The sequence below is a fragment of the Miniopterus schreibersii genome (genome assembly GCF_964146895.1).
Source record: "Miniopterus schreibersii genome assembly, chromosome: 4".
NCBI lineage: Eukaryota > Metazoa > Chordata > Mammalia > Chiroptera > Miniopteridae > Miniopterus > Miniopterus schreibersii.
The window spans coordinates 74,316,617-74,331,773 of record NC_138105.1 but is presented as its reverse complement, the minus strand read 5'-3'; the positions used below and the strand labels follow the sequence as shown (position 1 = coordinate 74,331,773).

Sequence of the window (15,157 nt, the reverse complement as noted above, 5' to 3'; positions counted from 1 at the left end):
CAGCTTTGCCCTCCAGGTTGCAAGACCCCAGACCAAGTGCTCTCCCACCCCCTGCAGTTCATCCAGACACATGCAAGAGTTGTTTTTAACATTTTATTGGTGACAAAAAGAGCTTAAAACAAATTGACCAAAAATCAGAAGTGACACTGCCTTGGTACAGATGCTCCTTGATTTGGAAAACTCAAGAGTAACTGCTGCTAGAAGGTGAACAAAGCCAACAGCACAGAGCGAGGTAGAGCACTCCAAGGAAAGAACAGGGCAGCAGGAGGGCACACAGGGTCATAGCAGAAGCCTATCCAAGCGCAATGCCTCTAGGTGGTCTACCAAAAGCCTACAGCCATGGGATAAGAGGCCTTGCCAGAGGAAAGTGCCTGTGTGTCCCCGTCTCTCCGTGTACCAGATGGCAACTGGAGGCTTTGGGATAAGGGCCAGTGTCAGGTGCAGGGGGAAGGGATCTGGGGTCATGGTCACTAGGACCTGGGTAGGCAGGAAACAGTCAACTTGATGGTCACCAGGGAGACTAACACCTACCCCAAAGGTGGCCTTTCCCAACCACAAGAACTTCCACAGTGCAGATCCTGGCTGACGCCTGCATGTACCAGCTGAAGTGGCAAATTCCTCCAGGCGCCTTCAGCATAGAACCAACTTATCTCTGAAACTTCTTTTCCCAAATAAAGTAGAAACCACCCCAACTCATTGAAGCTATGCTCACAGGTAGAAGGGCTCCAAATTTGGAGTGGGGTAGAGATTAAGAGGGGCAAGGTGCTGGGCTTGTCTGATGGCCACAGGGACTGTGGGCACCTCCCTGGGGAAGGATCCTCTTAGCTGATGTCTTCCACCAAATCCTCGGGAAGGACCGTGGGGAAGAAACCACTGGGCAAGGAACAACCACCTTCCTGCCCTCGGGTCTCATGGCAGAACTAGCCGGGGGCCCCTTGGGGGACCAAGTCCGCTGCCTGTGAGAAGTGCCTTACTTCACGGAGTCCAGTGGAGCCCGTGGGCCCAGGTGACATTCCCTCACCACCCTGACACGCAGGGAGAAGCTGCTGGAAACTAAACTGAAAACAAAAATCTTCCTCTCCATGATCACGCCACAGGCGTTCACCCTAACCTTGTTGTGTGGCTCGTTTACACTTCGTTTCTGGAAGCTTCTTGCATCTCCCAGGTCCACCACTAAGATTTGAGAGACAAACTCAGGTATTTTTCAGTACTCCTTTGAAAGAATCTTTAAAAAACAAACAGAAAACCCCCAAACACCATTATTTTCTTTAAATGAAAACCCTTAGAACACAGGCAGCATGACTGCAAGGTCTAAGACTGTGGACAGAACATGCGCCTCGGAGGGACTCTCCGGGCACGGCTGCAAGGAGCCTGTTCAGCACAGAAACGTGAGTTGTTCCTGATAAAACGTAGTCCCCTTTCAATAAAAGAGAAAAAGAAAGAAAGAACAGAGGAAAGGGCTACTCTGAGATGAGGGTCTTCCTCCCTCCGCCTGGTCGCAGACCCAGGTGTAGACGCGGCGAGCTGGGCCTCCTTGGCGAGCTGGCTGCAGGGCTCTCGGGCTGGCCTGCCCCACCTCCGCTCTCCCTGTCTCCTCGCCGCGGTGCCAGCAGTGGGCGCTCACTATCTCGGGCTGCTCTCCCTCGGGTGCTCCTCTCCCTCTCCTGTTGCTCACAGTGGTGCTTCAGTTTTAGCAGTGGAAAACAGGTATCCATTTATTTTTATTTTTTATTACCCAGAATAAGATGCTGATGGACTAAGCCACATAGCTTAGCTCTTCTGCCGCCACCTACAGAGAGGGAGGAAGGGCTGTCAGAGAAGGTGGGAGCCCAGCCCTGCCTGGAAGGCAAGGGTCCTTTTCCCAGCTTTCACTTTGCACCTATGTTCTCACCTGTAAAATGGGACCTCAGGTGCTGGACAGCCCTCAGACCACTGACTCCCCAAAAGAGAGAGAAGGCAGCTGAGAGCTAAGGCTAGAGCCTGCGCTGTAACAGTAGCGCCCCTTCTCCCAGCAGCACCAGCACACAACTTTTCTTGGCACACAGATAGATGGGAACCGCAAGGCAGGACTCACAGGCACCTCTTGTAGAAGTTCCCTATGTACCTAGTGCCAGGACCCATAATCCTCACGAGCTGCCAGTCAGGGCAAGGGATATGTCCTCCTCCCTGCCTGCCCAGGGGGCTATGGGCCTCCACATCAGCCTTTCTCAGGAGTTCTAGGACTCTCAGGAGAGGACATGACACAGGGAAAGGTGCAGGGACCTGAAGTGACAGGTCACAGTGATGAGCTGGCCCCTCGGGGACTTGAGATTCCCACATTTCCTGAGTTTTCTCACAAGTCCAGGTCCCGGTGAAGCCCTCCTCTGGAGTTGGCTTGCCTTCTAGTACTGGGACAGCCCCGTCACTCCACCATGCTGGTATGCCCGCTCCCCCTGGTACGTGGAGTCTTGCGACAGCGCGACATCAATCTGGGACTTAAACTCATCACCAAGGTAACTGTCCTGAAAGACACAGTCGGGGAGATGAGCAGCCAGTCAGAGAACTGGCTCATATCCTTGCAGCCTTGAGAACCTGCTGTGTGTTCAGCCCCTCCCCAGCCCAAAGATGATTCTGAAAAAGTAGTCCTGAAACCCGAGCAGCAGGAGACCCACACTGTTTACCTCACCATTGAAACAGGTGACCTAGGACTGTTTAAAGGGGCAGTGTTGTGAATAGGATGTTCTAAACCCACAGCCCCACTGCTCATGTCGGTCATGCAGGAGGCCATCCTCCTCCTCGAGTCCTTTGGGAAATGTCGTGTGTGCGCGCGCAAACATGCATGTGTGGAGAGCACCCTGGGCTAGCCTAACTTCTCTCCAAGTGTGATGTGTTTCTGGTTCAGTGCAGCCAGCTCACCTGGGACAGCTCAGGCTGGGAGAGACCAGGCTGGCTCATCTGGGAGGGTTGGCTCATGGAGATGTAGCCCTGTGTCAGGGCCCCCTGAGAGAAGGGCTGTGATGCCACGTCCTGGCTGGCCTGACTGCTGGGCAGGTTTGTCTGGCTGGGCCCAGGAAGGCCAAAGCGGTTCTTCTGGCGCCCACCACGACCCGTCTTGCCTTTTGGAGTGCCTCGGCCTGAAAGACAGTGTTCAGGGTTCCTTGAAGGAGGTCTGAGCCTCACTGACAAGTGATTTTGCTCTGAGGCCTGGTGCTCGCTCACCTGCAGCTGGCCCATTAGCCTGTCCAAAGTACCCTGGAGGTGGCATGGGTGGCATGACCAGGTTGAATGGGATGGGAATGTTCATGGCGGCCACGTGGCTGGGGCCGGCACTGATCATGCCGAGCTGGTCGTGGGTCTGGAAGTACATGTTCGAGGGCCGGCCTGTAAGACAGAGTGGATGGCGGGTTCCCTACTATGTACAGGTGATCCTGCTGCCTGCCCCCAGTCAACTACTCTGCCTGCAGTGGGATGCCTATCCTGTCCTGTCACTGCTCTGCCTGCAGTTCTTGGGGTGTCCCCACAGCAGAACTGCCTGCTGCAGATTCTGTCAATCCCCCTTCTCAACCTGCTGGGGGATGGTGCCTGGGAAACCACCTTTTCTCCCTGGGAATTCTGAGAACATGACTACAGGGACCCGACAAATTGAGAACTACCACACAGTATTTCAAATAAAAATGGTACTTTTGTGCCAAATTATATGTTCATGCCACACACACCAAAAAGCAAGAGAAAGCCTAAGCTCCACAGACCAATGGATCCACTGAAGAAAAAGGCCCCAAGGGACTTGAGGGCAGAGACTTCTGGGTCAGCCCCGGGGGACTCAAGTGAGGAAGCACGGACCTTGGACACCCTCAGCTACACAGCAACTTGCTGAATGTGGTGAAGAGAGGTTTGTTGTTGTTAGAGAACACGATCTCCAACCTGAGTCCAATTGTTAGGAGAATACAGGGTCAAAGAAAGGGGGCTGCCAAGAACATCCGAGGAGGAGGAGCTGGGGTACGCCTGCCCTCAGGATGGACAGCAAGCACAGCAGGGAACAAAGTCCACAGTAAAAAACATGGGCAAGTGGCACTAAACTGAGTGCCTGGGCACAGTGGTCACCTTCTGTATGGGTTGGGGTAGGGAAGGGTCCCAGCAGACAGGAACCTGGGGGATTCCAGGAAACTGTCTATAGACTGGCTCAGGCAGGAAGAGGTGTTCTAGGCAGCAGGGGTGAGACTCAGCCTTAGGACAGAGACTCCACATAGGAGGTGAGAACATGCTCCCAACTCTGAGTTCTGATAGAGCAAGAGACTTCAGGAGGGAGGCAAAACCCGAAAAGAGGTTGGAGGCCACTTGAAAGAATTGCATGTGTGAATTCCCATTGGAAAGGGGAGAACAGGACAGGTCGGGTAGGGGCACTGGGGCAAACAGGCAGAACCATGTTATTTAAAAACATCTTATTGTTAGAAACTGCCAAAGACCAACTCTTTGATCTCAGAGGAGGGAAGCTGAGAAGGAACTCATTGTCAGGCAGGGTTCTGTGAACAGATGCAGGGCAGGCATGGGAAGGGTCAATATCCTCAGTGCTGGCTCCGGTCCCCAGAGGACTTACCCTGGCTGCTCCGATCATAGACTGATCCTGGGATGATGGCCTCCCGGGCATCATACATGGCTGTGGTCATGAAGCGGGCTCCCTGCAGAGGGTTTGGGTAGATGAGAAACCCCACTCCTCTTTCAACAACTCGACCTTTGATTCTCAACATCCTATCTCTGGCTTTGGTCCAAGCAGCACTGTACCTTTCAGACCCCCAGAGCACCTGGGTTCACAAGGCTTCCTAACTGCCTATGTCTGACTCCTAAATGCCCCCAGGACTGAGCATCCCATACATCCCGAGCCCTCAGGACAGTGGTACGGGGGGCTCATTGCTCCTCTTCACACACTAACACGCACACGCTTGCCACAGGTCACATCAGCCATCGTTCACTTCCAGATGCCAAAATGTGGGCTTGGGGAAAAAGGGGTCCCAGCCCTCCTGCCCATCAGCCGGGGCTCACAGGGTTGATGGTGTTGACCAACTTCCGGGGCTTGCTGAACTGCATGAGGCTCTCCCGCAGGTTATTCAGGGGCCCCTCCACCAGCACCTTCTGCTCCTTGTAGTAATTCAGCAGGTGGTTCCACAGTGGCTGCTTGGACAGGGCCTTGGGGTTGCCCACAATGATGACCCCGTATCTGCAAGGTGTGGGAGAAAGAACACGGTGCTTAGGGCCACATGGCAAGCAAATACTACACAGAACAGTCTGAGGCCAAACAAATTCAAAACCCGAGTCCAAAGTCCCTGGAAGCCACCCTCAGCCTCCCTGCCTAGATACCTGGCTTGCCCATGACGACTGGCAGTGGAGCCCACCCTGCAAGCTGTTGACACTGCACTCAATTTACTTGGGGGTGGATTTCTAGGGGCTCAGATGACAAAACACCCCCGTGGGCAGGTTACCTCAGAGACTAGTTTCCTTGTTGTAGCCTCAAGTCAGCCTCCTGAGCTGCCTCAGGGACCCTGACAGGCAAGGCATGTAAGTTGATGCCTGAGCCTGGGCCTAGCTTCTGTGGACACTTACCCTCACCCAGCTGTGTTAGGGACACACCCCCATGCTGGCCACCTAACAAGAGTATACAACAGAAAGGGGGTAACCATGGAAACCAAGTGCCCTGAGCGAGGAAGAACTGACGTGGGAACGTGAGCCTGACCTCCGGCTGGCACAGGGGCAGCACGGGGGCCACCTTGTTCTCCAGGTCTTCTGCTGTTACCACTATTTCAGAGCAGTTACATCCCAGAACCAAAAAGGAGACAGGACCAAAATGTTAGAATCCTAGGTTCAACAACTCAACAGGGATACCCCCCCACCCTACTGGGTTTGAATCTCAGGTCAGAAGGGCCAAAACTGACACTGTTCATGACTGAGGCCACAGAAAACCATCAGGACACAGAAACAAAGAAAACTCACAGGTGAGCCCTTCTTTCTAATTTGCTGCTGTAGCTCTTGGACCTCAGGAATTGGTGAAGGCCCCCCCCCCCAATGTCCTGTACCGCCAGCCCAAGGTGCGGCTGGGGTGCGAGGACTATTAATAAGAGGACCAGGAAGTTAAGAACCCTCCCAAAGCCAGACCCCGAGGAAAAGTCCCTCTGAAGGACCCTGAGTCAGGACAGTGGCAACTGCCACCTACAAGCCCAGACAGGATTCAACCCTTGTACCTTGCTCGGGTCAGGGCCACATTAAGCCGCCTGGGGTCATTTAAAAACCCGATGCCTTGATGCTCGTTGGCTCGCACACAGGAGAGGATAATGAAGTCCTTTTCACGCCCCTGGAATGCATCCACACTGGCAATCTCCACCTCCTGCAGAGGGACATGGTCATGGTCAGTCAGTAGGCTGCCCTCAAGAACCCATATGCAACACGAAGCATGTCTAAATGCACTACTGAATCCCACCCAGCAGCCCTGGCCCCAGCCCTGATCTCCTGGCCTTCCCGCTTTGGTCGTCTTTTTAATCTTCGTAATTTGTTTCCCAATAATAAAAGTATATTTGCTCATCAGAACACCCAAGACTGTTCCCAAGTTAACAGAACAAAGACCACATTTCATTGTCAGAGCCATACTCTACATTATGGTTCATTTCCACATGGAGAAACAACTATGTTGTCCTGCACCCTCATGACAGATACCTGTACATTTTACCTAGGTATTGACCCAAGAATGCACAGTGGTCTCATGGATACAGAACATCCACTACATAGTAGCACACAACATAGCTCTACTGGTCAACCCTGGAGCCTTTTCAAGTTTTGCTCTGGAAAGTATCCTGAGAAAAACACCTTTATGCATGAACTTTGGCTCACATTTCTGACTCTTAAGAAAGTCTTGACTCGCAGGACTTGGGCAGGAAGGATGGTTACATTCTAATACAAACCTCCCTGGTCAGGTGGTTCAAGGTCAGCCTGACAGAGGGGGATGGAGCTCGCACCTGGTACAACTTGGTGTGCAGGGAGCCGCTGAACTGCATGTACTGCACCAGGTAGGAGCGCTGGCCCTCATAGGGCGTGATGATGCCAATCTGGTCTGGCTTGGCACCCGCCTTCAGCAGCTTCGTGGTGATCTTTTCTACATTTGCAGCCTCCGTCCTACGAAAATCAGGCATTCAGTTCCTGGGCTGCACCTGTGGGCTCCTGAGACTAAAGGCTGTGGGAGGTACAGGGGCAGCTATGCCCATAGAAGGGCCACCCTGTCCTGGATTGAGGGAGTCATGGAGGACAGAAAAAGCTCACCACACATAGGTACAAAAAGAATCTGCTCAACATAAAAACCACACTGAAAAACAAAATGAGAACATGATGTGGGCTGAGAAACCTGAATAGAACAGAGTGAGGAGGGCAGTTTCAGACCAGCATTACATACATTTATCAACAGACTGGCCAAGCTGCCACTGAAGCCAGCTGCCGCAGCGGGCAAACCTCTGCATACCTGTTTAGGTAAGATGTACCCGAGCTGGCGATCTCCTCCTGTCCCTGGGTCACATAGAAGAACATCGGCTTATCAGGTTGGGGCCACTGGAAGTCAAACCCCTTCTTCACTCGATCCGCTATTATTGGGGAGGGAAAAGAGGCAACACTTCCCATTAGAGAAAAAACACACAGCCAGAGGCCACCCGAATGGATCCCCTACTCAAGAAGCCAGGGCTGAGTGAAGCCAAGCACATAACACTTAACAAAGAGTTGCTCACTCCCTGAACAGGTCTCACTGGTCAGTTCTTTCTATAGCCAGTTTAAGAAACCTATGCTCATCCCCAAGATGATGTTCTCCTGTTTCCTTCTAGAAGCATTACAGGAACCAAAAGCCTCTACAACTGGCTTTTGTGGATATCACTGTTGAGCAACCCATCCTATCAGACCAGATTGGAGGAGCTACATTTAACCAGATCAGTGTGAGAAAACTGCTATTTCTGCATCACAATATAGCCTAACATCAACATGCAAGTATACACAGTATGATGTCCTTTCATGTCAAGCTGAAAATGAGGTCAAGTTTGTCTCTATCATTCAAGTGAGGACAGAGGCCAGCTGGTGAGGGTGGTGGCCTGTTAGTTGAGGGCCTGCTGGGAAATGCTTAATGCTCACTGGGGTTGGGGCTGGTCTATAGCACATGCCAATTTCTGTGGTGTAAACACTCCCACCACAGCTGTGAAAACACCATTACAATGGGTCTGGGCGCCAGCGCTGCCCTAAACAGGGGGTCACCTCAATGCTGATGGGGCTCCTAGGGACTGGTCAAGTGCTCGTTACATAGGTGTGTTTACTTAGTGAAAACTCACTAAGTTGAACACTTAGGATTTGGGTGCTTCTTTATGCTTCAACAGAGAATTAAATAATACACTTATTGGGTGCTGTCATATGCTGTGCACTAATACCACAGCAATGAACCACCACCAGTCCCTGAACTAGAGCTAAGCAGTAGCTTTCTAATCAGTGCCAACCACATCGGAGAATCACAAGCAGCTCCTCATGGCCTAGCCTTTCCTGGCCCCATCACCAGAGGGACCAATAGCTTTCTAAGTAACTCGGTGATGGCAGTTATGGCAGCCAACTCCCAGGAGCTCCATGCACAGCAACTGTGTGGTCCTGGATGGAAACACTGTTAGCCTCCTCATCTATAATGTGAAGCTAGACAAGGCTGACATGGTGTCTGCTGGCGTCAACAACATGTAAGTCAGCAGTTTTCCAACACTGGTCTCAGGGCGCCTTTATACTCTGAACAAAATTGAAGAGTCAAAATAGCTACTGTTTCCATGAGTTATACCTGATATTTACTGTATTTTAAAACCTAAAAACTTAAGATATCTATTTCATTTAAAAATAGGCCCATTACCAAAAATATAAATACACACACACAAAACAAAGAAAAATTAAATAAAAATAAGTCCATTATATATTAACTTTAGAATTTTTTTTTTACAAAAAATTACTGTATTTTCCACTAAAATATAAATTTTGTAAATTTGGGCAACTCACTACATTACCTGGCTCACTGGAATCTGCTTCTGCACACGGTCTCCTAGGAACTGGTGACATGTTTTACAGTTTTCCCACAACTGTGGAATTCACCAGATTCTCCACCAAAGCTGAATGGGAGGTACCCTACAGGTCTGTGACAAAAGCCTTTCTACTCTGCCCTGTGCACAGGACAGCCTCTGACCTGAGTGACTTTGCAACACCCTTGAGGGCCGTTAGGATGAGAGATACTTACTGATTTCCCTTATGGACACTGTCACCACCTCCATCTCATCAGAAAAACCACTCAGCATTGGGAGCCCTCAGTCCACTCATGCTAGGGAATATGAGTTTTCTAAAATACTAATTTTTGTTGAACCTCAGATTTTATCACTGGTGATAAATACTGTTAGTTGTTTTCCTTAAAGCCACAGCATGCTTTGTTTTCAGAAAAATAGATATGCCCCCCTACCCCCCATCTGAGCAACCAGTGTATCTGTGGGCCCTTCATTCAAGCACCTTGCATACCGACCAGTGTCACAAGGTTATGCACTTAGGGTGCTGCTTGCCACAAGCATGTGGCAGTGATGACACAGCAGTCTGGTAGCACCATCCAGACTCCTGCTGAGGCCCCTGCTGGCCCCCAGCAGTGCTTTTGTACCATGAATGCAAGTGTCAGCGCAGCAAAGGGCACACGCCACCTTCACTCTGAAAGGAGTCTTGCCTCCCCATCTTGGGAACTTCAGGGTATGGGCTCTGAGAACTGGCCATCCATATTCCAGAGTGGAAATGCTGTACTGCTGACCACGATAACTCTCAGAGGCACCCCTCATACACAAGTGGTTGCTAGGTAAAGCCATTCAGGAAGGAAGTGACCGCAGGTTTCCACTGACTCTCTGCTGAGTATTACCTGCAGTGACACCGTTCTGCAGAGAGCCCTCATAGAAGATGTTGGATGGGAAGGCACTGAGTGCAGGGTGCATCCGATACTGGACTTGCAGGCGGATTGGACGAATGCCCAGCACCACCAGGCGCTCGAACAGCGACTGAGACAGCCCGGCCTTGGCTGCCTTCTTGCACATCACCACAGGGCCCAGCTGGCAGTGGTCACCCACAAGGATCAGCTGTGGTGAAAGGTCCACACAGGTGAGAGGCTCAAACATGAAGCAAGCAGCTGGGACATCCACTCTCAGAAGACTAAGGGGCCCGGGGTCCACATAGCCACCCAGTCACGCAAATTCCAGTGTTAAGATACTGACTGGGCATGGGAAAACTGCCCACCACAAACATAAAACACACTCAGACTTTCATTTAGGACCCACACAGACACTCTCCAAGACCCACTCAAAGGGCTTGCCATACTTCCCTGAGCTCTGCCAGGGTATCACACAGCCTCACAGGGACGTTAAAAAAACCCTCCAGCATTAAGAATTATACAGAACTGGAATGAGAGAGAACACACACCAGTTTTCAAACAAGACCACCATGGAAGTGGCATGGCCCACCTGCTTGGCTCCGAGGACCACAGGGACCATGCACTCTGGCTCAGTAGCCTGGGTGCTCTCATCAATAAGAATAGAGCGGAACTGCATCTTGGCGAGCCTAGGGTCCCCTGCACCCACACATGTGCAGCAGATGACGTCCGCATTCTGGGGAAGAGAGTGTGTGAACAGTACATGTTACCAGGTGCTAAAGGGCAGGCAGGATAGGACAGGATGCCACTCTGGTCCCTGCCCTCCCAACAACTACAAAAACAAGCTGTGTCTCCCTGACAGCATTCACTTTTCAGGCTGCAGTGACACAAACTTTTGAGATCCTCAGTGGTGGGGTCTTACCAGAGAAAACCTCAGCACAGACGGCTCGGTGCTTGAGACAGCCTCCGAGGAACAGTGCTGAGCCGGGGAACAGGTGCTAGGCTGAGATCCAATTTTGGTTGAAATAGCAGACCCAACCCAGGGTGCAGACCAGGATCCCAAGCTCCCAGCAGCAGGGAGGCTGGCAGGCAGTAGAAACTACTCAAAAATCATGCCTATGTGGTCTCAGAGGAGGCATATAAACTAGACTATCTAAGCTCTCTTCCAAAAGCAAGCAACAACTGAACTAATGGCACCATTGTATACCCAAAGGCCCAGGCCCTCACCATGAGCAGCTCCCTTTCAGCTGTGCGCTTCAGTGCTCGGTACCGCTTCTCATCAGCAGACGACAGCTCTCCAGTCTCGTCCTTCAGCTGTTGCAGCTTCTGGAGCTCTGGCATGCTGGAAGCACGGGGCATGTCAGTGGGCATGAAGGACTGTGTGCCAGAGCCACACAGAGAATACCCCCCCTCACTTGCAGCCATGGATAGGTACTTGACACTCACCTATCCATGTTCCTGATCTGGTTGTGCAGGGCCAAAAATGACACTGGGGAGTCGATGGCCTCACGACTCTTAGCACAGAGCCGCACGACTTTCAGTCCAGTCTGGTGGATCTTCTCAGTCAGCTGATCCACAGCTATGTTACTTGGAGCACAGACGAGCACAGGCCTTCAACATAAGGTGAATGAGTATCTCAGTGCTTGCCCAGAGGAGATCCACAAAATGCTACATGCCTAAGATTTTGTTTTGACTCAGGCAGTGCAGACAGCTCAAATCTAATACTAAAGCCAGGAATCACATGATGCAAGAGCTAAAAACCCAGCCAGTCCAGGGTTTCCTGTCCCCAACCAGTTTTCACTCTACTCATGCAAAGCACTGCTAATAACAGACCTGCATCCTCACTCCTTCCCATGTCATGGTGAAGACTTTCCAAGCTGATACACACAGTACAGCACCACCTGGGCAAACTGACCAGAGCTGCCTTTAAGAGCAGCAGGCTCGACCCTGGCCAGTGTGGCTCAGTTGGTTAGACGTCCTGTGCACTGAAAGTTGCTGGTTCAATTCCTAGTCAGGGCACATGCCCAGGTTGTAGGCTTGATTCCCCAATAGGGGGCATGCAGGAGGCAGCCAAATGAAGTTTTGCTCTTACATCAATGTTTCTCTCCCCCCCCCCTCTCTAAAAAATGTTAAAAAAAAAAAAAAAGAGTAACAGGCTACAGGGTTTTTTGTTTTTAAATATATCTTTACTGATTTCAGAGAGAAAGGGAGAGGGGGAGAGAGAAACATCAATGATCAGAGAGTCATCACTGATTGGCTCTCAACTGGGGACTGAGCCTGCAACCCGGGCATGTGCCCTGACCCGGAATCAAATCACGATCACCTGGATCCTAGGTTAATGCTCAACCGCTGAGCCGGGTGAGGATGTCTTGTTAAAAGCAACCAGAGGTCTGATCTAATACAATGTAAAACGCAGTAAGCAGGTAACTCTCTCAGATATTCTTGCAGTCAGGCCTGCTGACCCCTACCCATTGCCCTGTCGTGCCAGGTGGTAGACAATGGTGGCTGAGGTCACTGTCTTCCCTGTTCCTGGTGGTCCCTGGATCAGGCTCAGTGGTCTCTGCAGCACAGTCTTCACGGCGTAAACCTTCAGATACAAGTGGCCATTAGGGGTACAGATGCTGTGGGGGTCCCCACCCAGCAGCTCTTCAGGAAAGGCCCCAACCACCCCCAGGATGATGAAAACCTGAGAGTGATTAAGATCAGGCAGCCCCTGTGCAGTGAAGCGTTTGGGCAGCTGGCACTTGATGATCACGTCCTCCACCTCATGGCCGAGCAGTTTGTGGTAGATATAGCCTGACACAGAGGTCTCATCCACAGCAAAGGTCTTTAGTGCACTCTGCATCCTGTGGCGAAGTAACAGGTCAGCTATGTGCTCATGTAGGCTGGTGGTAAGCCCCACCCCCAGGAAGGGAGAATCATTTAGAGCTGGCGGTGGAGGCGGACACACCTGTCGAATGAGGTGGACTTCCACACGAAATCCACCTGGAAGTTATGTGTCACCTCCACGGGTGCACCCACACTGCTCCGCAGCTCAATGGCAATCTCATCGCCATAATCTGCAAAGCTGAGTTAAGGCTGATCCTCGTCATAAGCTGGGTTTACCTTTCTGAGGAGCCCTCCTTGGTTACTGAGGAGATAGATCCCTCCCTTTGTGCCAAAAGGTGACAACGCAGCCAGTGAGACCCATGTTTTGACAGATTCTGTCCACAGTGTCCCGGTCCCCTGAAGCCAGCCCTAACCCCCAAACTACCCTGTGAACCTTGGGGTGTCACCCAGGATGAACTGGTGACATTGAGAATCCAGCTTCCGACTGTAAGCTTCAGAGAGCCCTGAAGTGCAGATCCCAAAGCATTCTGGCTCTAGGTAAAGCAGTGCTTCTATTAGTTTTATATAAATAGTATGCCCTCAGAGTCCAAATGAAAAAAAGGCTCAGTGGCTTGAAACAAACTGAGTCGGGGCCTCTCCAGCCATGGCCATGCCCTCCACCTGAGGCCCAGGACTGGTCTCCACAGTGACACACACACAGGTCTCCTGTGCAAGCTGTTCTTTACACAAAGGATACTATCAGGGACCTTGATGACGTGGCCGATCCCTTTCCACAGGGGGGCCAGGTCCCCTTTGTACCGCAGGCATATCTCATCCCCTTGCATGAGCCGCATGTCTTCCAGGAAAAAGATAGCAAGAAAGTTAGCGTTTTCAACATGTGCCCTTGACTACCACTATGAAGAGTTTAAATTAAGGGACACTTTACAAGGGCAAAACTAGGAATTTTATGCTATTTATGGTCACAAATATTTTAAAACTTAAAATCACCTCTTAACCAAATTATGACTAAATCCTCATTACCAGAGTCAGTCTTGGGTAAAGTGAAGTAGGCGATTCTCTTCTTGTTAAGGCCCAGGTCCCACCTGACTGTGATGTTATCTTGAGTCTGAGCACATGAAAAATAAGAGCCCTGTTAGCCCGTGACACAGACATGGCCTGGACTACTGTGTCTGGGTATCCACAGGTGTGTACCCTACGACAATTTGATGAGTCACGATGCCAGGGTGCAGCAAGCAACACCCAACAGCTTGAAACACCAACAAAGGCACAGCTAGGAGAGAAGCCATTAGGGCCCCAAGAACCTGCAGAAGATGGCCAGGATCCTCTATGCGATGTCTGCTCTCAGAGGTACTCGGAGAGAGAGAAGGAAGCCAACAGCTGAGGAGATGGCCCAGGAGCCATGGGGCTCTTACTTCCTAAACATGTTCTTCATGGGACCAGCACAAGGAGCACCCTCTGCATGCTGTGGCTCCTTGGATCTGACGCTCATGGCTATGGGCAAAGGCTGAGAACCCGACTGTGAGGGGGGACTTTTGTTGGATTTAAAATCAGTTAACACTCAGGCTGGTGTCTAGCTCTGAGTGACAGGGCATCTGCCCTTGATCCACAGCTCCGTCCCTCTATGATAGTGCTGGCAGCCTGCAGGTAAAACCACCCTCCAGGTCTCAGGAGAAATGTGTTAAAATAGCCACAACCTCCTGCACACACATCACCTGTGACTCTTTCAGCTTCTTGTCATAGTCGGCCTCCAACTTAACCAGAGGTCCGAATATATTTTGGTACTGGTAGGCGTCCTCGTACCGCAGGAGGACGTGCTGCGGCTCCTCATCCACCCCTGGCTTCTCCAGGTCCTCCAAGGTGGCAGAAGGATTCTCCTAGAAGACAAAAACCACGCTGAGTTTGTCCCCAGTTTCACTGGCATATGAAATTAAATATACTGAGATCACCAGTCACCAGAGGGACTGGGGCAGACCCATCACTTCTCAAAACAAGCCAATGTTGGGCTGATGCTGAGGGGTGTCAGCAGTCAGTGGTGTCGACCCTGTGCGAGAGTCCTCATATCAGGAAGTTCACATAGCACAGGGAACTGGATGCCCACCGAGGTCCTGGTCACATCACACCTCAGCTGCTATTCCTAACACTCCCTAACAAGGTTATGCCAATAGGGAAAGTCTTGGTGATGGCACTGCAGGTACAAAACTAACACGTCCACACCATCAAATGGCCACGTCCTCCACAATCACCTGGCCCTGAACTATGAAGGACGGTAGTTCTTCCAGGCTGCCAGAAAGACCACCGCTTCTCTGGCTGTGTGAAGAGGAGTGACCTACCTCTCCATTTCGTCCTGATCCTACACTGCACCAATAGGACTACACACTCTTCCCTGGCAGGGACAGAACAGTATCTGGGCTGCTAAAA

General features: G+C 51.3%; 1 protein-coding gene across 2 annotated transcripts in view; it reads right to left on the bottom strand.

Annotated features, from left to right (window-relative positions):
• Positions 1–79: 79 nt before the first annotated feature.
• UPF1 (UPF1 RNA helicase and ATPase) overlaps positions 80–15,157 on the bottom strand; it is a 33,894-nt gene continuing 18,816 nt past the window's right edge. Inside the window, exons 6-24 of one of the 2 annotated variants that reach the window (XM_081134064.1) lie at positions 14,452–14,613; positions 13,760–13,844; positions 13,476–13,574; positions 12,861–12,969; positions 12,597–12,756; positions 12,379–12,497; positions 11,357–11,521; positions 11,138–11,252; positions 10,503–10,646; positions 9,908–10,121; positions 7,475–7,592; positions 6,978–7,134; positions 6,210–6,352; positions 5,017–5,191; positions 4,574–4,655; positions 3,199–3,360; positions 2,896–3,113; positions 2,379–2,501; positions 80–1,789 (exon numbers count right to left, since the gene is read on the bottom strand). In XM_081134064.1, the coding sequence (XP_080990190.1) occupies positions 2,382–2,501; positions 2,896–3,113; positions 3,199–3,360; positions 4,574–4,655; positions 5,017–5,191; positions 6,210–6,352; positions 6,978–7,134; positions 7,475–7,592; positions 9,908–10,121; positions 10,503–10,646; positions 11,138–11,252; positions 11,357–11,521; positions 12,379–12,497; positions 12,597–12,756; positions 12,861–12,969; positions 13,476–13,574; positions 13,760–13,844; positions 14,452–14,613 (2,547 nt within the window). In that variant the 3' untranslated portion in view covers positions 80–1,789; positions 2,379–2,381. Of the gene's footprint in view, positions 1,790–2,378; positions 2,502–2,895; positions 3,114–3,198; positions 3,361–4,573; positions 4,656–5,016; positions 5,192–6,209; positions 6,353–6,977; positions 7,135–7,474; positions 7,593–9,907; positions 10,122–10,502; positions 10,647–11,137; positions 11,253–11,356; positions 11,522–12,378; positions 12,498–12,596; positions 12,757–12,860; positions 12,970–13,475; positions 13,575–13,726; positions 13,845–14,451; positions 14,614–15,157 lie in introns of both variants that reach the window. The other variant, XM_081134063.1, reaches the window with a different exon arrangement.